At 40.3% G+C, this 25,732-nt stretch overlaps 1 protein-coding gene across 2 annotated transcripts in view; it reads right to left on the bottom strand.

Annotated features, from left to right (window-relative positions):
• Nucleotides 1-25,732, bottom strand: part of GRM8 (glutamate metabotropic receptor 8) — a 1,218,499-nt gene that overhangs the window by 83,419 nt on the left and 1,109,348 nt on the right. For both annotated transcript variants that reach the window (XM_056573767.1, XM_056573766.1), the window contains exon 9: nucleotides 13,015-13,950. In XM_056573767.1, coding sequence (XP_056429742.1) covers nucleotides 13,015-13,950 — 936 coding nt within the window. The remainder of the gene's footprint in view (nucleotides 1-13,014; nucleotides 13,951-25,732) is intronic.

Here is a 25,732-nt window from a genome sequence, read left to right as displayed (position 1 = left end):
GTAGCAGGAGGAGTGCGGCCGAAAAGTGTGGCGGAGGAGGCTGCAGTGAAGATTGCCGGTAAGTGATCTTCACTGTGGCTTTCTTAAAGTGGCAAAACTACAATTTCCAGCATGCCCAGACAGCCAATGGCTGTCTGAGCATGCTGGGAGTTGTAGTTTTGCAACATCTGAAGTGGCACAGTTTTGAGACCACTATACGGTGGTCTCCAAACTGTTGCCCTCCAGATGTTGCAAAACTACAATTCCCAGCATGCCCAGACAGTCAAGAATGCTGGGCGTGTAGTTCTGCAATATCTGGCCCTTCATATGTTGCAGAACTACAACTCCCAGCATACCTGGATAGTCTGGGCATGCTTGGAGTTGTAGCTTTGCAACATCTGGAGGGCTACAGTTTGGAGACCACTACTTAGCGGTCTCCAAACTGTTCTTCCCCAGTTGTTGCACGACTACAACTCAAAGCATGCCCAGACTGTCCTGGCACATGCTGGGAGTTGTAGTTCTGCAACATCTAAAGGGCCAGATATTGCAGAACTGCACCGCCCAGCATCCCTGACTGTCTAGCCATGCTGGGAATGCTGGGAATTATAGTTTTGAAACAGCTGTAGGCACACGGGTTGGGAAACACTGAGCTAGAGTGTTTCCTAACCCAGTAGTTCCCCATCAGTGTGCCTACAGCTGTTGCAAAACTACAACTGAAAACTACAACTCCCAGCAGAGTTGTAGTTTTGCCACAGCTGAAGGTTTTGCCCCCCCCCCCCCCCCATGTGAATGTACAGGGTACATTCACACGGGCAGGGGTTTACAACGGGTTTCCTTCTACAAGTTTGAGCTGCGGCAAATTTTCCGCGGCAGCTCAAACTGCCAGCCGAAAACTCACTGTGAACCCCGCCTGTGTGAATGTATTTCCGTACTCAGGGGAAATTGTGTTACACATTTGGGGGGATTTTTCTCCTTTTACCCCTTTTGAAAAGGTAAAGTTTGGGGCTACACCACCATGTTAGTGTAAAAAAATAAAAAAATTTACATTAACATGCTGAAAAAGACCCCCAAAATTTATAACGCAATTTCTCCTGAGTACGGAAATACCCCATATGTGAGCGTAAAATGCTCTGCAGACGCACAATAAGGCTTAGGAGTGAGAGCGCACTATGTACATTTGAGGCCTAAATTGGTGATTTGCACAGGGGTGGCTGATCGTTACAGCGGTTCTGACATGAATGCAAAAAAAAATAAAAAATACCCAGATGTGACCCCAGTTTGGAAATTACACCCCTCACAGAATGTAACACAGGGTATAGTGAGTCTTAACACCCCACAGATCTTTGACAAATTTTCGTTAAAGTTGGACATGAAAATAAAAAAGAAATTTTTTTTCCCTGAAATGCTAGTTACCTCAAATTTTTCATTTTCACAAGGGGTAACAGCAAAAAAGCCCCCCAAAATTTGTAACACCATTTTTTTCTGAGTATGGAAATACCCCATATCTGGATGTAAAGTGCTCTGCAGGCGAACTACAATGCTCAGAAGAGAAGGAGCGCCACTGGGCTTTTTGAGAGAGAATTAGGCTGGAATTGAAGGCCATGTGTGTTTACAAAGCCTCCATGGTGCCAGAACAGTGGATCCCCCATATTTGTCCCCATTTTGGAAACTAAATGGAATGTAATAAGGGATACAGTGAGCATTTACCCCCCACAAGTTTCTGACAGATTCTTTGAAGTTGTCCGTAAAAATAGTTTCCAAAATAGTATGCCATGTTTTTTTTTTTTCTGGCATCATGGGGGCTTCCTAAATGTGACATGCCCCCAAAAACCATTTTTAGCAAAATTCGCTCTCCAAAAGCCTGTTGCTCCTTCCCCTCTGAGCCCTCTAGTGCACCCACAAAGCACTTTACATCCACATATAAGGTATTTCCTTACTTGAGAGAAAATGAAATACAAGTTTTGGGGGGCCCTTTTACCCTTAACCCATTGTAAAAAGGAAAAAAAATATGGCTACAATAACATTTTAGTGTAAAAAATTTTGATTTTTATTTTTCTCCTCCATTTTGCTGCTATTCCGGTGAAACACCTAAATGGTTAACAAACTTTTTGAATGTCATTTTGAATACTTTGAGGGGTGCAGTTTTCTTAATGGGGTCCATTGTAGGGGATTTTCAACATAAAGACCCTCAAATTCACTTCTAAACTTAACTAGTCCCTGAAAAATTCTGATTTTGAAATTTTTGTGAAAAATTGGAAAATGGCTGCTATACTTTGAATACTTTGAAGCCCTCTGATGTCTTCCAAAATATAAACATGTCAACTTTCTGATGCCAACATAAAGTTAACATATTGTATATGTGAATCAATATGTAATTTATTTGACATGTTCCTTTTCCTTACAAGCAGAGAGCTTCAAAGTTAGAAAAATACTAAATTTTCTATTTTACCTGAAATTTTTGAATTTTTCACAAAGAAATGATGCAAGTATCAACATAAATTTAGTAGAATATGTCACGAAAAAACTGTCTCGGAACCAAATTTATAAGTAAAAGCAATTTTAATGCATAAAGTGATAGAGGTCAGATTTGCAAAAAATGCCCCCGTCCTTAGGGTTATAATGGGCTTGGTCCCCAAGGGGTTAACAGTATTAAATGTCTTAAAGCTTTATTTACTGTTCTAAGACACAGAAAAACTCTAAACATTCAAATTTTGTTTATACTCAATGTACCAATACTGTCAATTCCATACTAATGCAATATTGTTTAATAAAACTACAGTCCATACTTTTACAATACATCAACATGTCTTGTCCTTAATTTTTTTAAACTTTTTTTTACTTAATATTACTAAATGCTAACATTCTCAATTCACGCTAGTGCTGTAGAACCTGTCTTTGTTTTTATTTAGTGATAATGAATTTCATTAGATTATGTAAAATATAGATATTACATTTATTTTATTCCCAGCCCCCAAATAAAGTAGAAGCTTTGCAGGAAATTAAGAGGCTATCCTCACTTAGTTAGCTAAGGTTTACAGACATATGTTACTTTGAAAGATATATATGACTGGTCTAAGACTTATCACCCCTCTCTGTGCCTTTTCTAAAATTCTACCAACTCCTTCAAAGTGACTGTCAGAATTAAATTAAAAATCGCAAAGATCCTTACGCTTACATATTTTTACCGCTTTTTGCCTAATATTTCTATGTGTCTTGCTGTAAATATGAAATCAATACTTGTAATGATTAAAGACTTTATCCCACATAGAGTGATTAGCCACTATTCCCTGCTAAGTAAAAATGGAGGTAGGACTTAGTACTATATAAGTAATACATAATACCTAATTATTGACAAACCACATATCAGCATTATCTTACATGTAAATGTAGCAACCCAAATACTCAAACACTGAAGCAGTTAAATTGTGATCCACCTTCTCAGTGATGAAAAGCTGATGGCTTGAAGTTGGAGGCAGAACAACAGCTGTTTAGAAGTGACAGGTTGGCATCATGATGACCCATCAATGGAAATAAATGAAGCATATCCCTACAGAGTTGAAATTAATGCTTGTTGTAGGGTCCTTGTGAATACATGGTTAGGTAGACATAGTAATGATCTGAGAAATTCTATCCATTGTTCAGTTGAAATGACAAGTAGAAAAACAGATCTGAAGACAGGCAAGCTAAAAGTATAAAGATATACATCGCCGCTTGCCAACCTGACAGGTTAGATCTGACTTACACTCTTAAAGACTGTCAGTCTTAGCACAATGCGAGAGTAAACTGCTGTAAAAATAGGTCATGACATTGACTTTGATGTACAGTATTATACTAGCTGGAGACCTGCCTAAGAACTGCATTTGCAAACCATGGTTTAAATACTAATTGAGTGAAAATCCTGTCACTTTTCTTGTGTACTAAAAATGCACAGAATTTTTGACAGTAACTGAAAAGAAATCTGCCATAGAGACAGACCTCTTTATATTAAGGGATTTGATAAAAGGTGTAATAAAATACTAGTGGGTGCTATAGCAACTCTCATTAAGTGGAAGCATAAGGAAATGTGCAACATATTCCTATCAACCCCACAGGATCAAGCAAACTAGGCTAAAGCACATCTACCAGAACATTCAGCGGGCCAATCAGTGAGTTTAAAAGCATCCACTAGCTTTGTTTTTTAGGTCAGTTAATAAATGCCCCCAAAATAAATTTGTCCTTATGAATAATGGATCATTTTAATCCCTATTGTATATTTGGATTTACTATTAGATTCTAATTGTACCTTTCTAGCAGAACAGACTCCGATCTGTCATCTTATCCCCAATCCTTTGGATAGGGGATAAGATGTCTAGGGGTGGAGTACTAGAGCCAACAGAAAACCCAGCAGAAAAATTCCACTCGGAAATTCCGTTGCAGCAGCCTCCCAATGGGTTTCTGATCCACCATGCACAAAGCAACATTTCAGCTACAATATATCTACCATGAAAATTCTGTTTCTGTAATTCTTTCAGCAGAAATGCATTATTGTCTATGGAAAACGCACATTTCCGAGCAGTTGTAGCGAAGGCCTGTTCTGTCTATGCCTGCTGTCCACGAGAGGTTTTTTTCAGACAATTTTTTTGCTCTAATGTGTATGGGGGCATTTGTCTCTCCTCTGACATAAGATGACCCCTCCCCACAATCTTGGTATTTCCCAGAATATAAGACACTGTCAAACTCTAACTGTTTTCCATCAACAAAATTATAAGAGGGCTAATGTTTTGCAGAAAAAAAATAGCTTTTAATGGCACAATTTTTTTTTTACCATTTACCATTGTATTGTGACCTTAGTTGGCATGTATGGAGTAGGCTCAGACACCAGGTTTGCAGCAGGCTCAGCTCCTTTATAAGAAGGGAGGAACATGTAACCAAGAGCTCCAATTTGATATAAGGGTTATGTTTCCTTTTGGTTAGGTATTTTGTCCACTGTTTCCCCATTCCAACTTCTGAACTGTTATCTTCCAGGCCTGATGTAGGTTGTATGTGAGCTCTGATTGGCTAGATGCACTGTGGCCCAGATTATGCAGCCTATTTAATCCAGCTGCGGTGTCCCCTTTCCTATCTTGAGATCTTTGTGTCAAGAACAAAGCTAGCTCCCCCCTCTCCCTCCCTTTGTTATTTTTGTTGCTATTGTTTATTTGAGGGGGGTGTTTTTTGCCCAGAATATCTGGATGGACTACTTGGGAGTTTGTTTATGGTTCAGTGATGGTATACAGCAATACAGTTTTTATTTGGTTAAAATATTTAATTTTTTTACTAACTCCTGTTGCCTTGAATAAACATTGTGGCCTTTCCACCATTCCAACATATGTTTGTGTCTTAGTAATGATAAGTATTTGGGGTCTGTGGTTCCATGAAAGCACACTAAAACAGTACTTAATAACAAAAGAGTGCTTACTAACAAATAAACAAACAGCTTATATATCCTGGATCCAACAAATAAGCATAAATAATATTAAACATTATGACTAGAAGATACGGCACCAACTGTAGTCGTGTGTCTTCTCTCCCTTAGAGGGGCACCACTGACTGGCTTTACATAAGAAAATGTGAAACCATGCAGAAATAGTACAGTACATTAATACTGCAGTTAAATCAGCATTACGGGCCTGATTTAGATGCATGCATTAGCATGTGAATATGGTATTGATTCCACAAGACGGACATCTGAACATGGTGGGAATGAAGATTTTGTAATGTTAAAAATTCTACAAAGGAAGACCTTGTTCAACATTGATGTTTAAAAAGAGAAGCTTGGTAAATGCAGAACACACTCAACCAGCATCTATCTGGCTGTGACCTTGTTAATTAAGCTTCTTTTTTTTTTTCTTATAATTCTAAAGCCGTCTGGCGTCTTTTTAAATTTTTAGACATTGAGAAACGCCATTTGAGCCCAATGAAAGATTTGACATGCATTGATCACCTATCAATGTTGCGGCCACTTCTCATTTTGGCTCAGTCCTATGTGAAGCAATGGAAATGCTTCCCACAGATGCTATAGGTATTGACTAATTAGAAAACCATAGAAATACAAGGCATGGGGTTTCAATAACCCTACAGTATAAAAACAGACACTAAATTACAATAATATCCTGTAGAAGGGGCACCAAGGTGAGTTGTATCTGGCTTGTATATTCCATGTTGGACATTGAATCTTGCTATATAAGTGTAACAAAATTTGGATTAACCTATCAATGCATAAAATGTGCTAGTTTAAATGGTGAACGTTGCTTCAAACATCTCCTCTCCCTTTCATAGACTATGTGATCTGTAAGGTGTTTGTAAATCCCTTTATTTGCCAAAAAAAACTGTTCTAAATCGTGGCAGCTAGATTCTTGGCATTCCGCTGTCCACTGCTAGAGGAATTGTGTCTCCAGTAACAGGATGACAAGTGTAAACCGTGTATCGGGTGGGCTCCCCAGGATACAGCGAAGTCACGAACAAGGAAAACGACTTCACCACCAGCTTTTGTCAGAACCAAATTTTACTTAAACATGTTAATGAACCCAAACATAAATTCTGGAAGCATACAATAAACTTACATACACCCAGCCTAAGGCTGAGACCCTTGTGCTGCACAGCGCGGCACCCAATGAAGGAGAAATGAGTGTTAATTTGCCTACTGGCGGGCATATCTAGTCTGCCACACCTTACCTATTATTACCCTAAAAACACAAGAATAACTGTATAGGTGTGTGGTTTGGGTTAGCCTGTGGTGCAGCACAACAACTTACAATTATTCCCTTATTCCCCCTCCCCTAACTGGAGTTGTAGTACGTGCCTAAGTATTCCTCCTGAACTAAATGCCAGCCTGGCTTGAATTTGTGGGGAGTTTATGAGCTCTCCAATTGTGAAATTTCACTTTAAATTATGGAGTACTTGCAATGAACAGTAGCAACACTTGTAGCCTGACACAAACAGAGTCCCTAATTATCTACAGGCCTGGTCTAATCTCTAGGCGCCAACAAAGTAATGAGGTGTGTGCACGATCTTACTGACCCGGGTCTGCTCTGCATCCGCTGGTGACTCTGAACAGAACATATGCCTCTCCAACAAATATGCGGCACCACATTCTATGTTGGAAAAGACAAAACCCGCTCACCCCGCCCTGGACAGATGGAACACGGATCCAGGTGCTGGACAACACCAAAGAACAGGAAAATGAAGAGGTATGGAATCCATAGTATGACTAGGAGCGCACCTTGGGCTTGAAACACGTATCCCCTTATGTTTCTGTGTGGTCTTACTGAAATAAACGTGTATTTTATTTGCACAAGAGCTGGATTCCATACCTCTTCATTTTCACAGTCTATGTTGTTTTGCTCCTCAGCTCTCATCCATGTTCCTGGAAACAATCCTCATTCCTCTGGACAGGATCAGGGTCTCAGACACAAGCAGCTTCACTTAGTTCTGGTCACTGAAGTATGCTCCCACACCGGGTTACAGTAGGATCCTCTCAAAGTTTCTCAGTCTCAGCTCTCTCTAAGATGGCTGCTCCCCACATTTTACTGGCTTTTTTACTGGTCACTCTCCCCTCTAATGAATTTGGAAAACATTCAGTCTTTTAGCTGTGTTAGGAAACAGCGGCATCTTGTGGCCAAACAGCAGAATGTCAGTCCAGACAATTAACTTAATTTAAACAAACAGTGTTCAGACAATGAGAGTTTTCCCATCTCACACAAGGACAGAACACACATCTGCAATGGTTGACCCTGTCTGCCTCCTCCAGAATGCCTACACAGTTCCTTAAAGGGGTTATCCACCATAAGGGGATTATAGTACTCATCTGCCAGAACTAGGTATTTCCTGTTTGATTTTGTTCTCTAAACTACACATCCTACAGTTCCATGCTTGAAAGTTTGAAATCACTTTCCTTCCTTCCACATATCAGCCACCCTACCCATTGAAACACAGTGTTTTCTAACCAGGGGGCCTACAGCTGTTACAAAATTAAAGCAGGACAGGCTCCCTCTGATCACCTGACTAGTGATGTCAGGCCTTGACGCACTGCAACCTGGGAAATCCCGAGACCTGAGTAATTTTCTATGCTGTTAAAAATAAATATTGGGGCAATAATCACAGAAGATTGTGAGACCACCATCACACACAGGTAAATACACTATATTATGAACTACACTGACAAAAGACATCCCTATCATCTCAAAAGCAGCTGTTCAGTGCTAAGTATAAGCCTTGTTGCATTGTTGCCGTTTCTTTTATTTCTTCTCACAAAACACTTTACAGAGACATTATGTCAGTAACCCCTTCTCTTAATACATGCCAATTATAGTGGTGTACTGTACATCATCCACCAGTACAGTGTCTGCTAAGTTCAGTGCACTTTCCCCAGGACAATGTCATGGCATAGAGTAGTGAGCTGGGGTTAATGGCATGTTTGTGTACTGATGGGGTGTTGTAACTGAGATTGGATTCTGTAACGCAGGAGTGTTAACCACCACAGTACCATGGATAAGCAGTTGCCTGTGCAGGCGCCGGGCAATAAACACCTCAAATGCCAGGTTAGGGGAACCACTTTAACTTTACTTCAGGAACTTGCAGTATAAACAGGAACAGTTCCCTTTAGTGCAATATTCCCTGAAGGATGCATTTGGGGATCACAGTTGCTTCTTGGCGCTATGGGACTTAAAGTGCTCCTTGACTAAATTGTTGCTTGACTTAAATATACTGTACATTGATCTGAAGTTGAATTAGACAGACTGATTGACTGACTGGGACATGACTTTAGTAAGCTTGAATTAGACTTTAGCGCTAACAATCACTGAATCTGTACTTCACTTATGGAATCTTGTGTTAGGCCAAGGTGGACTGGCATAAACCGGAGCTCCCTAAGGCTTTCACTCACATTATACTCTTCTTTTGCTAATGGAGCCTGTTGGCTCGCTGGCTTTTCTTCCTACAGCAAGTTTAGGTCTGAACTTGACTGTACAGACTGGATTTATGGATGACCTAGTCAGTGGGATCCTGTGAAGGGGGATGTTGCTCAGGAACAGATTGTTGCAGCAACTGGGTCTCTTAGGCCTCTCCTCATGTGTGAGGTACATGTCCACAGCAGATGTCTGGACTTGTGACCTCTCTTCCTCAACTGATTCTCTACTCCAACACACACTCTCTCTAAACTGACTAACTCCTCCCGGTCTGGTCAGACCTGGGGGAAGCAGGGCAGGAGGCCCTGATTGGCCCAAATGCTCATGTGATTCCTCCTACACAGACAAGATTATTCTCCTGCACAGGCAAGATTAACTCTTGAAAAGGCAATAAGGCATACAAGTGCATTTAACAATAGATGTCACAGTGCAATAAATATAACTTGAGCAGTGGGCCCGGAGCAGACACCTTAAAGTGACATCCACCTGACAGGGCAGGTAATTAATTAGGTGGAGTTAGTGCTGCACTTTCGAGTCTTACCCCCATCTTTTTGCAAAGCCGGAGGATTCATTGGAATTGTAGGAAGCATGCCACATTCATTTCTGTTTTGAATCGGGAACAAACTTGGCTTAAAACCCATACCAAAGTTGCTAAATCAGCTAAAGCAGGTAAACACAGGGCATATACAGGAGCCTCTACACTGTTCTTTAATAATTGCCTATGCTGCACTATATAAGCAAAAATAATTAAAAATACTGCAAATTCCCTTAGTACTTATTAAAGGTTGAATGTATATGGACTATGCAATGATAAGATTCTCATCCGAATTAATTGTGTCAAAAACAGAATTCCCCTTTCATTACTCTATATCACTTTATAAAATATAGACATTGCTAAGAGCTTCTAAGAAAAAGTAAAGTAAATGTGTTAGAATGAGCAAGGATTATAGTGTTCAGCATCAAATGTTCAAAATTCCAAACTATTATTGACCCTTGACAAGTCTTATTTTTCAGGATACAGTGAGGATTAAACATATCAAAAAGTGGAATATCTAGGATATTTGATGGTGTGACCCTGAGGTTTAGTTTCATGCTGGGCATGACCTAAAAGGTGAGATCTCAAATTGACTATTAGAGTATGCGATATGAGCAGGAGGACAAATGAAAGTTGCCAATGTATTTGTTTTTTATCTGACTTTTTGTTACTGTGTTTTTTAAGTTGGGATTACAAAATAAATAAAATACTTTAGGCAAGTTAAGAATATCAAAATATAGTAAAGAGGACAAAGTAGAGAACTATTAGTTGCTATATATAATAATGTTACTATGAAAACAACAATGGAGGAAGAAAAACATGTATAGTGTGTTTCTGTTCTTAACATATGAACTATTAGTGTATTGTGGTTTAATTGTACTACGTTTTAGATTGATCACCATGGCCATGGTAAAATAAAGAAATAGTCCAGTAAGTCAGTCCAGAGCTATAATGAATAAATTCTACTAAAGTTAACAGATGGAACTGTTCTTAGTAAGCCATGGTATTGAAAAGAAGACCTGAAACAAAGTATAAGCAAACGGGCAGTTGAAATTCCACATGGCTGACCCTTCTCCCCCACACAGGAGTTGTGCTGTGCTGCCTTTATTTTTGCTCTGTGATCACATGATGCCTTTCATCCACAGCAGAAGTGGAACAAATCATGTGACAAAAATGTCACATCTTCTCCCATACAAGAATCACAGACTGCATCACATGATCTTATTCTGAGCTCCGGACTGGCTGTAAGGAATGGCTCTATAGAGCCACAACATACATTCAGCCTGGTCTCCTCATATGGCACTTTTTTGCCACTGAAAAGCTGATGTAATGTAATGGGGAAATACTCCCTACAGCTACTATGTCTTTGCATTCATTAATTTTCTTTCATTATTTGTATATACAAATTTTAAGTTAATTTCAGTAGAATAAAACCTGAAATGCAAATGATGTTTGCTATATAACAGTAATTACAATATTAGCACAATGTATTCATTTGGGAAAAGGGCCTTATGCTGTGATAAAGGAACATTCTGTAAGCAATAGATTTTACTTTCGGTGTATCCAGTTGGCTGCTTTTTCTAGCTTTCAAGAATTTAAGAACAAAGTGGTTGAATTCCTTTTATTTTTGTGCTCACAATTGAATTGCAAACAATAGGTAAGACATGGCACAATGTCCATGTAAAAACCTTGATTTATTTATGCCATGCCATTAACCCTTTGCAGTGTTCAAATCAAATATATATCTATATACAATATATACTTAGACTCTTTTGTGTCTCCATACTGTAATCCTGCTACCTTGTATCTCCACATTGTAATCAGTCTTCCACTGTCTCTCCTTATTGAAAGTAGGGCCCCTTTAGCACCCCTTGTGCCAACTACTGTAATAGCCCCCCTTGTGCCCTTTCATTGTAGTTAGCACCGATTGTGCCTTCATATTGTAATGTGTTCCTGTTGTGCCCATATACTCACCTCTGCCCAGACCTATGGTAGGTCCACTTCTTTCATCCTGCTGCAGGCATTATGGTACAGTAATGTTGCACTGCTTGCATGAGGAATCATAAGTCCCCTGCTGCCCCATGGACACATGTTCTCTGTTCTCTCGTACAGAACACACAAGTTAAAGCGAGGTTAGCTTGGAGATCCAGGCACAGGCTCTGGATCCCTTAGTGATTCTCCCTGGATCTCCAGTAACACTTTCTGTGACCGAAATTGTTACTTCTAGCCACTATATAATCTTGGCTTTACAACAAACTCTAGCTACTACATAGCCTAAGATAACACCAGTATCCAGGATTTATCTAAATCATCCTTGGCTTCTGAAAGTCCCCCCTGCCACTACATTTGAGATACATTTCTGGCAGGGGAAGAGTTATAGCAACACCAACTTTAAGCATTTCTGGCCATGGTGGTCCATATTCATAGCATGGTTAGATATCAGAGCTATGACTTAACACAAGCATGAGCATGAAAACACATACATATACTGATGCTTCTATTGTTGGGTTCTGGCCAGCAAGCTAAACACTTACAAATGCTAACACGTTATGTCAGCTGGAGGTATTTTTAATACACACTACATACCCATAAATTCTGTACTACATTTTTAAATGGTCATTGTGGGAAATGATTATGGTAACTAAGCTTTTTACACATAATAGGCAAAATAGGCAGTGCATTCATATATTATAGGTGTTCTTAAACTTGCTGTCACTTTTCTATATTGTTTCTTACTATCCAGACTGTAACATTTTAAAGGATTAATGTGCACTCTTGGATATGAGTAGGTATGGTGAAAATAGATTGGACAGTGGAAGAGAAATGTTCTTAGACTTTCCAGCTGATTCTTATACTAGTCGTATTCAGAGAAAAGCTTTCTCAAAGTCAGAGAAAGATTTAATAGTCATTTTTTTATGCATAAGATATGTGAGTAAATTATACCAGATGTCAGACACCACCAGGTATATGATAATCATATATTTAAGGGAATTTAAGGGAGAAAGTTAAGGAAGAATAATTTTTTGGCATTCTGCACCACAATAGTATGCTTAGAACAGAGGCACAAAAACATAATGAGAAGTATTAACATACATAGTGGCCACTAACTTAATTGGAACATGCTACTCTGCTTCTGTAGCACAGTATGCTATTGGCGTAGTTTTCAACAGAATGTACATACAGTAGCCAGTACTCCTGTTTTTACGGCTCCTGTACTACCTACTCACTACTGTATGCATCGTGGCTCACCTAACATTTGCCGGGATGGTGTTTGTAGTGAGCAGTGATGCAAATAGTACTATGTGCATTACCACTCAAATTTTGGACCTGGGCCATTGAATTTATCAGGCTGACAAGTGTAAAGTACTTCTGTATATGTGCAAAAGCATTATAGATTTATTGCCAAATAAAGTGATACATTTAAGAATGGTAAAATCTGACAGGGCCCAGAAATCCAGAACTGGCCAAGTCACAAGAGATAAGAAGTCATGTTTTTAAAATGATCATTTTTCAATATTAATACAACTTCAAGTCAAAGGAGACAGTTATTATGAAATTATGGTTATTGGAACTTACCCTTTCCGCTGATTGTGCTGTTCCAAAAAATATTGGAATAAAAGCTAACCAAATGATGCAGGTTGTGTACATTGTAAATCCGATGGGTTTGGCTTCATTGAAGGTTTCTGGCACTCCTCTAGTTTTAATGGCATAAATAGTACATGTAACCATCAGTAGAATACTGTATCCCAGGGAACAAATTAAAGAAAGTTCTGAAATGTCACACTTAAGAACACCTCTGGCATTTTCTGGGTCAGGTGTTCTTTGCTCTCCATAGTCTACAATGATATGGGGAGGATCCACTACAAACCATATGAAAACTCCAAGCAATTGAACAGATATAAGACTGAAAGTAATGACTAACTGAGAAGCAGGACTTATACACTTTGGGGCAGTCACAGATTTCTTGCCCTGTTCAAATATTCGATGAATCCTGTTGGTTTTTGTGAGCAATGCAGCATAGCTGAAACACATGCCGAGCCCCAGGAATATACGTCTCAGAGAACAAACTACCATATCTGGAGTTCCAATCATTAAAAAAGTGATGGCATAACACAAAAAAATCCCAGTCAGTAACACATAGCTCAGCTCGCGCCCAGATGCTCTCACAATAGGTGTATCATTGTATCGTACAAACGTGACAATTACAAATGTTGTCGCCACTATTCCCAAAATGGCTATGAAGACAGGAACAACAGCCCAAGGAGAATGCCATTCAAGTTTGATAATAGGGATTAGTGTGCAGCCGGTGCGGTTTGTATTTGGTTTTTGATCTAAAGGACATAGGTCACAGGTCAGCTCGTCTGCTTGGTAATGATAGCCTTCACATCTCTCACAATTCCAGCAGCAAGGGACTCCTTTTACAGTTTTCTTTCTTTCTCCAGGTTTGCACGGCAGGCTACAAACAGATGCTGGCTGCGTATGTTCTCTGCTTGTCCACTGCATGTCTTCCACCTGGAATAATGAAACATTTATTATTATTTGTAGGTCCTCTGATGTATTTACATTGCTAACTGTAAAATGCAATAAAGAAAACCAATTATTGAATAATAATAGTAATTCACAACTTTAGAGATAAATAGGGATATATCAAGATGGTATCTTAGATAAAAACTGTATTTTTATTGTTCGAAAAAGAAGGAATGATCCGGCTCTGCAGGTAAAAACTCAAATTTATTGGCACCCACCACAGGAAAACATGGATAAAAGTTTTATCCATGTTTTCCTGTGGTGGGTGCCAATCAATTCGAGCTTTTACCTGCAGAGCCGGATCATTCCTTTTTTTTTGTATTTGCTTGTGGCCGACACGGTCCGGTGTCGTGGATCCGCTGCTCCGAGTGTCTGGGCTGGGTGAGCTGGAGCTTTCTCTCTGTATTTTTATTGTTCTATTATAAAGACAATTATAATTGAGTATAGGTAATGGTATAGTGTGCATAGCTTCTAGCCATATCAAATTAAAGGGGTTATCCAGGCTTTGAAAAACAGCTGGTGTCCTTAAAAAACGCACCGCACGTACCCTCAGGTTGTGTGTAATACTGCAGCTCAGTTCTGTTCTATGGGACTAAGCAGGGGTGGACTGACAAGTCATGGGGCCCCCAGGAAATAGAAGTTCATGGGGGCCCCCATGTACCCACTCTTTATAGACATCCTGCCAACATACAATATAATTTATTTCTTCTCCTGTACAGTCTGCTGGGGGGGGGGGAGGGGGCATAGTACTGTGGTTCCTCTATCCACATTTCTGTCACTCACAGTAGTGAGTACAGGCTGTAAGTGTAGGCAGCACAGCAGTGAGTACAGGCTGTAAGTGTACGTCCGGTGTGATGCCCCTATATGGTACGGTGAGACACTTACACTTACAGCCTATAAGTCATTTTGGCTGCTTGAAATATATACCTGTAGTTGCAATGTGCGATTTTCATATAGGGTGACATAAGTAGCTGTCAAATCCCTATTAATTCTTTGTTTCTTTTATACATTGCTAACTGAATATGAAAACAAAACAATAAAAGTGTACTCTAAAATATATCCAAAGGCAGAAAAAAAAATCATACCATATTATGTACAATGAGAAAGTTTAGCAAAAATCCATTAAATCTTTAAATTTTTTAATAGCACAAAATACACAAAAAGTATATTAAAAGTCACTGATCCATAAAATAAAAGTATCCATCAATTATTACTCATTTCAAGCCAACAGGTTTTCCTCTTAGTATACCATATGATTTTAAAGCATACCGGACGAATGATATGTCAAATTTAAAGTCACACGGTTTCTTTAGGTTTATGCAGTAATATTAGGAAGTATTATATTACTGAGAGAGTAGAGGATGCATGGAATAGCCTTTCTGCAGAAGTGGTCGCTGCAAATACAGTGAAGGAGTTTAAGCATGCACAGGATAGGCATACGGCTATCCTTCATATAAGATAGATATAGGCATAAGGCTATCCTGCATATAACATAAGCCCAGGGACTATTGATAGCACTCAGAATATTGGGAAGACTAGATTGAATGGTTCTTCTCTGTCGACACATTCTATGTTTCTATGTTAGTTGCTCCTAAATCAGGAGACAGCAAATAAGCCCAGGCAATAACTCTGCATGTGATACACTTGTCTATGAAAAATTTTAATTCAGGTGAAATATCCACTTACTTTAATAATCATACATTATTTATTTTTTTACTTTCCTCACTGGAAATCTTATATCCAGGCGAATAATACAAAAGGCTTCCCTATTTAAAAGCCACTGCTTCCAGTCGCCTCTTCTTTTAGGATTAGATACTGTCTACAAGCCAAAGAAAAGAATTTCTGTTGCCTCCACAATGTTATAAGGGTTTGTGTTCCCAATGGATGAATCATACCCCTTTCTATATAGGAAAAATGTTACATTTAGCTTTCCTAAAGAGTCTTGTATAATAGTTGACAATGCAGAGCAATGAATACCATATACTATGAACGTTGAATTGCAGTTTATGAAAGAAAATCATTTTTTATTCCATGCATAGATTGTATTAAAAACCAGTCTGTGTACAACAAATCTTCTCCCACTGGAGCCACAAGAATAACTGGGAAATAAAATACTGCCCAGGGTAACAGTCTTGGCAACACATCTGCAACCCTCTCCCCAAATATATCTATGTTTATCATCATGAAACAATATAGGAAGGAAAATCATACTTTTTGTTCTAAACAATAGAAAACCTGCTCCCAGAAGATTTTTTCATCTCTGTACTGAGTTACAGTCAATTTGCAATGCTCCAAATATTATCCTCATGTACTGTAGAGCGAAGATAGAGCAGACATGAGATGGTAATATGGTGTTTCCTACTTCTGTAGGTTTTTGTATTGGGAAGTATTAGAATGATTATTACAAATAAAAAAAAGCATATATATATCTATCTATATATATATATATATATATATATATATATATATATATATATATATGCCCCATTATACCAAATAATTGATTTATTTTTATTATTCATCAGAATACAAACAAATATAACATATAGTGTAAGTATTTCACACATCATATAAAATTATGAATTATTATTGTCATGTATATTATTTGTGTTGTACCATATTGGGGCAAATTTAAACAAACCTTTCTGAGACATGACTAGGGATGAGCGAATCGAATCTGACAAATCCAAATTTGTTCCGAAAAAATTTGAATGTGAATATCGCCATGATTCGCACAAATAGCTTCATTAAACTCCATTAAGTGTGGTTCAGGCTCCAGGGCATCTAAAATAGCGGATCCACATGTGAGGACATGGGGCAAGGAACTCTGGGAAGGCGGGGAGGAAAGGTGGGAAGGCAAGTAGGCGGGATGACACTGAATCACATGCCACATGCAGCCTATGAGCAGTCAGCCACCCCTGTGGCCTATACAATCGGCAGTAGACATGTGCAATTCGTTTTGGCATGAATGCTAATTCATACAAATTTTTACAGTTTTCAGGCATTCAGCATAGAACCACTGGTAGGGAAGAGAGAGAGATTGAGAGAGAAAGTGCAATTGTGGGTGTATTACAGCAGCGATTCACCTCAAGCCCAAATCCAGCCTAGAAGCACTGATAGGGAAGGGAGAGAGATTGAGAGGGAAAGTGCAATTGTGTGTGTATTACTAGTGTTGCTCGCGAATATTCTCAGTTCGAATTTTATTCGCGAATATCGCATATTCGCGAATTCGCGAATATTCGCGAATATAGCGCTATATATTCGTAATTACGAATATTCGTTTTTTTTTTCACAGTGCACATCACAGTGATCATCCCTCTCTGCTTCCAGCTTGTGTGGTGTAAAGAATACTCTAATGCTACTGTGTGAGACTGGTGTGCGAATTTTCGCATATGCGCATATTTTCATATGCACATTTTCGCATACGCGAATTTTCGCGTATGTTAATTTTTGTAAATGTAAATTTTCGCATATGTAAATTTTCGCATATGTAAATTTTCGCATATGTTAATTTTCGCACACGCGAATATTTGCATAGGCGAAAATAAAATGAGAATATTACGAATATGCGAATATTCGCGAATATATGATGAATATTCGTCCATATATTCGCGAATATTCGCGAATATTCGCGAATTCGAATATGGCCTATGCCGCTCAACACTATGTATTACAGCAGTGATTCCCCTCAAGCCCAAATCCAGCCTAGAAGCACTGATAAGGAATGGAGAGAGATTGAGAAAGTGCAATTGTGGGTGTATTACACAGCGACTGTGTACTGCAGCACTGGTGTGTACAACAACTGAAAAGTTAATAGTAGCTAGCCAGTTAGGGTGAGCAGAGCACTAAAATGGATGTCCGCCATTAACCCTTTAGATGCCGTGATCAATACAGATCACGGCATCTGTGGCAGTGCGGTACTTTGAATGGATGATCAGATCGCCCGCAGCGCTGCCACGGCGATCCGATCAACCAGCATGGCAGCCGGAGGTCCCCACACCTGGCTACGGCCATCTCCCAGGGTGCTATGTCCTGTGCATAGCACTGAACAGTATTAGCAATCAAATGATTGCTATAAATAGTCTCCTATGGGGGCATAAAAAGTGTAAAAAAAAAGTTGGAAAATTTAAAAATAAAAAGTGAAAAAAGTGAAAAATCCCCTTCCCCAATAAAAATTCAAATTGTCCGTTTTTCCCATTTTACCCCAAAAAAGCTTAATTTTTTAAAAATTTACATATTTGGTATCAGCGCGTGCATAAATGTCCGAACTATCAAAATATAATGTTAATGATCCCATATGGTGAATGGCGTAAACGTAAAAAATAAAAAAAGTCCAAAAATGCAGCTTTTTTGTCACATTTTATTCAGAAAATAATTGATAAAAAATTATTTAAAAGTTATATATATGCAAATGGGGTATCGATAAAAAGTACATATGACGTCGCAAAAAATGAGCCCTCATACCGCGCTATATACGGAAAAATAGTACAGGAGCAGGTTGCGGGAGATCCCACACGGGGATTTATCCCAGAAAAAACCTCGGCGTGTGAAAGCGCTTCTCCGTTGCAAAAAATAAGGTTGCTGGAAACTTCTTGGATAAGAAGGGGGGATTTATTGACGGTTGGGTTTACAGAAATAAAGAACACAAAAAGTAAAAAATAGAAAATAAAAAAATATAAAGCATAAAGCAAACAGGATTGGACAACGCGTTTCAAAAGGGTATCCCTTTCTTCTTCAGGTCTGCTGGCTTAATGTAACAAGTGTGCTTATATACACAGTGTGAGGGGTGTGGTCACAGGGGGCTGGGCTGTGACGTCCGTCCCTCCAGGCTTCTGGGGGGAGTGTCTGGAGACTAGAACTGAGGTCCCTTTAACATAACTGAAATCTCTCCGTTAGAACCAATAGACTAGTGTGGGTCTATGGTAGATGCTGTGGGCTGGGAAACAAGCTAAGCAGTACTTGTGATGGTTTGAGGCTGTATGGGAGATGTCTGAGAGCTACCTAAATAGAGGTATATTCTTTAATTGAAAATTACACTTAGGGTTAAAGGTTAATTGGTATGTGGCTCCTGTGTAGTAATGGTTACATTTATAACATTGTGGTGAGCATGATTGACAAGTGAGGAAGTAATTCATAAACAATGTTACATGGTAATCGATAGTGGAAGGATATGGTTGACATTATAACATTGCAACAGATGTATGAGTATGATGGACATGACTGGGATGTAGTCAATAAAGATTTTTTTTTATTTTGCATGGATTCAGGTTTCCTTTTTATGTGATCAGTTCTGTGGCATCATTAAGCCCATATGGCTGCAAAGTTTCAAGGCGGTAGATCCAGAACATCTCTCGTTTTTTTAGAGTGGAAAATCTATCATTTTGGTGTGGTGGGATATGGTCTATGGGGCAGATTTTAATTGTTTTTTTTTTTTCTCTATGCATTTCTGAGCAGTGTTTGGAGAGACTGTGCAGAGCGAAGTTCCGTTTGATGTTATTCCTGTGTTGGTTTAGTCTGATGTGGAGTTCTTAGGTGGTCCGACCGACATACTGTTTGTTGCAAGTGCAGGTGATTAAGTAGATAACGAAACTGGATTTGCAGGTGAGTGGATATTTGATGTTATGTTTTTCGTTGGTTCTTAGATTTAAGAAGGTGGTTTGCTTGTGGTCAATTGTGGCACAGCAGAGGCACCTTTTGGTTCCACATCTGGAAGCACCTTTGGTTTTTGTACTGGAGTGGTTGGTGTGGCAATTGGTATGTCGCTTGAGTCTGCTGGGGGCGATTAGATTTTTGATTTTTGGTGCTCTCCTGAAAGTTACTCCTGGATTGCTCGGTAGGGATTTTTGTAGGATGGGGTCATTTTGAAGGATGTGCCAATGTTTTTGGAGTATGGTTCTGATTGCATTGTGAGATGAGTTGTAGGTAGTGATAAAGTTCAGTTTGATTTGGTTGTCTGGGTTTTCTGTGTTTTTCTTTGGTTGTAAGCAGTCATCTTGCCTTAGGGTTTTGGTCTTGTTGTAGGCTTCGTTCAGAATTTGTTTTGGGTATCCTTTTGAGAGAAAACGTTTATGTAGAATCTTCGCTTGGGATTTGAAGGTGTGATCTGAGGTACAGTTTACAGTTATAATGTCAACCATATCCTTCCACTATCGATTACCATGTAACATTGTTTATGAATTACTTCCTCACTTGTCAATCATGCTCACCACAATGTTATAAATGTAACCATTACTACACAGGAGCCACATACCAATTAACCTTTAACCCTAAGTGTAATTTTCAATTAAAGAATATACCTCTATTTAGGTAGCTCTCAGACATCTCCCATACAGCCTCAAACCATCACAAGTACTGCTTAGCTTGTTTCCCAGCCCACAGCATCTACCATAGACCCACACTAGTCTATTGGTTTTAATGGAGAGATTTCAGTTATGTTAAAGGGACCTCAGTTCTAGTCTCCAGACACTCCCCCCAGAAGCCTGGAGGGACGGACGTCACAGCCCAGCCCCCTGTGACCACACCCCTCACACTGTGTATATAAGCACACTTGTTACATTGAGCCAGCAGACCTGAAGAAGAAAGGGATACCCTTTTGAAACGCGTTGTCCAATCCTGTTTGCTTTATGCTTTATATTTTTTTATTTTCTATTTTTTACTTTTTGTGTTCAATAAATCCCCCCCTTCTTATCCAAGAAGTTTCCAGCAACCTTATTTTTTGCAACGGAGAAGCGCTTTCACACGCCGAGGTTTTTTCTGGGATAAATCCCTGTGTGGGATCTCCCGCAACCTGCTCCTGTACTATTGCCACCGCCTGCCAGCGGTCTCGGCAGAAAGCTGCTCCCGATCACCAACCTAAGGCTCTTTTCCTCGCCACATCATCGGGACTTAAAGGATAGTGGCCCCCGACTGCTGACCCCGATCTCCACCGCGCACTGGCTGCAAGGTACCAGCACACATCGAGGGGATCATCCAGCTGACCGCATCTGCCGACTCTGCCAAGCGGATCACATCTGAACATCTGGAGTACACCAGAGGACGGTGTCTACTCCACAAAGCAGCGCTCCACATCACCGGCACCAGGTGACACCCCGCAGCACCGGAGACAAGTAAGAACATCAGCCAGCAGATTCAGCAGTCAGCGGCCCCGGAACCTTGCCGCATACCAGCCTATACGCATCACAGAGTTGTGCCTGTTATGCAGCACAACTCTGAAAGGTGAGCAGAAAATCTCCCTATCCTTCCCCGCTAAATCCCCCCCCCTTATCTCCTATAACTAGAAAGGTAAAGGCACCATCAAGGCGCCACTTCTGTGTTTTTTCTCTTCACATATTTTACTCATATACGGAAAAATGAAACAGTTATAGGTGGTCAAAATAGGGCAATTTTAGATTACTGATTTTGTACAAAAAGTTTAAGATTTTTTTTAAGCGGTACAAAATATAAAAGTATCTAACCATGGGTATCATTTTAATTGTATTGACCCACAGAATAAAGAACACATGTAATGTTTACCGTAAAGTGTACAGTTTGAAAACAAAACCCACAAAAATGTGTAAAATTCTGGTTTTCATTTAAACTTCCTCCCTAAAAAATTTTTTTTGGGGTTCGCTGTAGAGTTTATGGTAAAATGAGAGGTTTTATTACAAATTACAATTGGTCACGCAAACAACAAGCCCTTATATGGGTCTGTAGATGGAAATATAAAAGAGTTATGGATTTTAGAAGGCGAGGAGGAAAAAAAGAAAACAAAAAAATAAAATTGTCCTGGTCCTTAAGGTTAAAATGGGCTTAGTCCTTAAGGGGTTAAAGTCTCAAGGGCCTAGTTACTGTGAAAGGCCAGCCAAAAGTACACACCTGCTTGTGTTGTAGACAAATATTGTTTTAACCTGTTGGGGACGAAGGACGTACCTGTACGCCCTTCGCCCACTTCCTTTCCAAAATGCGGGGCCGATGCTGCCGGTTAGCCCAGGGGGCTGTTATGGATCACTGCGGCAAAATCATGCCATTCCAACCAGCTGTAGGACATGAGGAGGGTCCTCCTACTTGCCTCCTGATGTCCGATTGCCGAATGCCTGTTCAGTGCCTGAGATCCAGGCATGAGTAGTCAAGCGGCAGAATCATTGATCAATGTTATCCTATGGGATAACAAAGATCAATGTAAAAGATCAGTGTGTGCAAAAACAAAGTGAAAAAAAAAAAGTTAATAAAGATCATTTAACCCCTTCCCTAATAAAAGTTTGAATCACCCCGCTTTTCCCATAAAAAAAAAACCAGTGTAAATAAAAATAAAAAGAAACATATGTGGCATCGTCGCATGCGGAAATGTCCGAATTATAAATATACATCATTACTTAAACTGCGTGGTCAATGGCATATGCGCAAAAAAATCCAAAGTCCAAAATAGCGTATTTTTGGTCAAAAAGTCTGATCAATACAAAAGATACCGATAAAAACTTCAGATCACGGCGCAAAAAATGAGCCTTAATACCGCCCCGTACGCTGAAAAATAATATAGGGGTCAGAAGATGACAATTTTAAACGTAAAAATTTTCCTGCATGTAGTTAGGATTTTTTCCAGAAGTAGGACAAAATCAAACCTACATAGGTAGGTTATCATTTTCATCGTATGGACCTACATAATAAAGATAACGTGTCATTTTTACCGAAAAATGTACTGCGTAGAAACGGAAGCCCTTTATAAGTATTTACCACATACATACATCTAAGTGGTCTACCATTTTGTTCCTGTTATAGTCCTAAGGGCCTAGTTACTGTGAAAGGCCAGGCAAAAGTATACACCTGCTTGCGTTGTAGACAAATACTGTTTTAAGCATACTGTAGTGCATTGTACTACCCTCATAAGTGCATACCACATACATACATCTACATGGTGTACCATTTTGTTCCTGTTAAAGTCTTAAGGGCCTTGATACTGTGAAAGGCCAGCCAAAAGTTCACGCCTGCTGGTGTTGTAGACAAATACTGTTTTAAGTGTAGTGGAGCGTATTTTCCTCTTCTCATATACGCACTAAGTATGTCAGACAGAGAAGTGCCAGGACGTGCACAGAGGAGTGGCAGAGTCCTAAATTCATCAGGCGCAGGCAGAGTTTGCAGCAGACTAGAGGCGAGTGGCAGCAGGAGTCGCAGTGAGAGGTCTGAGCTCATTCAGCCACTATATGGTCTCCTCATGCTGCAGCCGACTCCAGGCTGTGTCATTAAGCCACTATATATCTCCTCATGCTGCCGCTACTTCCAGGCCATGTCATTCAACCACTATATGGTCCCCTCTTGCTGCCGCCAACTCCACTCTGTGTCATTCAGCCACTATATGGTCTCCTCATGCAGCCGCCACCTCCAGGCGGTGTCATTCAGCCACTATATGGTCTCCTCATGCTGATGCCACCTCCAGACTCTGTCATTGTGCCACTCTGTGACAGTGATTCTAATAGCTATATGTATAGAAAGAAGTAAGCTACCTGGGACTACTGCATGGCAAATCTTGAATGGTGATCCCTTCAATAGACACTATGTGGCAGCGGCTCTGTATATTCACAGGTGGTTGTGGTGCGTAACTTGTTAAAACAGTAGACACAATGTTCATAATGTATAAGAAAAGGAAAGACAAGCACACTCACCACATATATTGCTTCATCTGTGCTGTTTATTGGAGTTCATCCAGATACAGAGGCATAAGTGAACAAGCCATTAGAGAACATCCCTTTAGGAGAGTCATCAGGAGAGGGTGCAGAAAAAAATCTAGCCACTCAAAAGAAACAACCGAGAAAATACTGCAACAGGGCCCCATATGCCAATTAAAATACTGATCTCTTATGGGGCGGATGTGTTTTAGGGCCCCTTTAGCCCCCAGGGTCCCGGTGCGACTGCTACCTCTGCTACCTCTATAGCTACGCTCCTGACTCCTACATCTAGATCAATGGTCTCAAACTGTGGCCCTCTAGATGCTGCAAAGCTGTCCGGGCATGCTGGGAGTTGAAGTTTTGCGACATCTGGAGAGTCAAAGTTTGAGAGCAGTGCTCTAGATGTAGAAGATGGCTCGTTATTATGGATCCAGTTTAGGATATAAATAAATCACATGATCTCTGTATTGACCATTGAGATATAAAGCTATGTATATACCGTATTTATCGGGGTATACCACGCACCGGCCTATAACACGCACCCTCATTTTACCACGGATATTTGGGTAAAAAAAGTTTTTTACCCAAATATCCATGATAAAATGAGGGTGCGTGTGTGCGCGTGTATATCCCGATATATCCCCAGGAAAGGCAGGGGGAGAGAGGCCGTCGCTGCCCGCTTCTCTCCCCCTGCCTTTCCTGGGGTCTAGAGCGCTGCTCTCGGCCCTTCTCACCCCCTGGTTATCGGCGCCGCTGCCCATTCTGTCCCCTTGACTATCGGTGCCGGCGCCGATAGCCAGGGGGAGAGAAGCGGCGCCGACAGCCAGGGGGAGAGAAGGGGCAGCGGCACCCATTGCCGGCGCCGCTGCCCCGTTGCCTCCCCCCATCCCCGGTGGCATAATTACCTGAGTCCGGTCCGCGCTGCTCCAGGCCTCCGTCGTGCGTCCCCAGCGTCGTTGCTATGCACGGCGCGGCGCACTGACGTCATGCGCCGCGCCGTTCAGCGCATAGCAATGACGCCGGGGACGCACGACGGAGGCCTGGAGCAGCGGAGCAGCGCGGACCGGACTCAGGTAATTATGCCACCGGGGATGGGGGGAGGCAACGGGGCAGCGGCGCCGGCAATGGGTGCCGCTGCCCCTTCTCTCCCCCTGGCTGTCGGCGCCGCTTCTCTCTCCCTGGCAATCGGCGCCGGCACCGATAGTCAGGGGGACAGAACGGGCAGCGGCGCCGATAACGAGGGGGTGAAAAGGCCCGACAGCAGCGCTCTAGACCCCAGGAAAGGCAGGGGGAGAGAAGCGGGCAGCGACGGCCTCTCTCCCCCTGCCTTTCCTGGGGGGGTATCAGCGTATAACACGCACACAGACTTTAGGCTAAAAATTTTAGCCTAAAAAGTGCGTGTTATACGCCGATAAATACGGTATGTGATGGCAAAAGGAATGCACACAGCTCCAGCAGCTAATGTCCATAAAATGCAGTAAACTAGAATGAAGCTAGAATGAAAATAGAAAGTGTTTGAATGAAATGTATTTCTCATATTTTCCAAGAGATCTTTATACCGCCACATAATGAGGCTATATTTTACTACATGGAACCTGCATCTACCAACAAGACACGAGTGATTAATTTATATATCAACTCAATTGGATATGCAATCTTATCTCCTATTAAATAGAATAAGTTTCTTACCATTTATGTAATACTTAAAAACTTCAGTTTGTTATGATGTAGCCATTTGTTAAGAGGAAAGAGCTGGGAAATCAATAGCCCTATGATTATGACTAGACTATAATTAAACCTATAGGCACCATGAAATCTGCCAAGCAAATTAATAGTTACACAGAGCTTGACAGTCTATGTGTTTTAAGAATTGTATTATGGGAGGAATAAATGTACCATTTATTCCCAGTGTAAAACAAATATTATAAATAAGAAAAGGATTTTTTTTTGCTATACAAACACAATATTTTTTATTTTATTTTTATCAACAATCCATTTTATGTAAATTTGTTTATACTGTAGTCAGAAGGCTGAAGCTAAGAATGTATGACTTTTAATGGTGATAGAAAAAAAGCAACACAAGGAATCATTACTACATTAGACCTCTGACCTCGTAAACACCAGTATTG

The sequence above is a fragment of the Hyla sarda genome, chromosome 4, assembly GCF_029499605.1.
Source record: "Hyla sarda isolate aHylSar1 chromosome 4, aHylSar1.hap1, whole genome shotgun sequence".
In the NCBI taxonomy this organism is placed as follows: domain Eukaryota; kingdom Metazoa; phylum Chordata; class Amphibia; order Anura; family Hylidae; genus Hyla; species Hyla sarda.
This window is presented reverse-complemented; position numbering and strand designations above follow the sequence as displayed.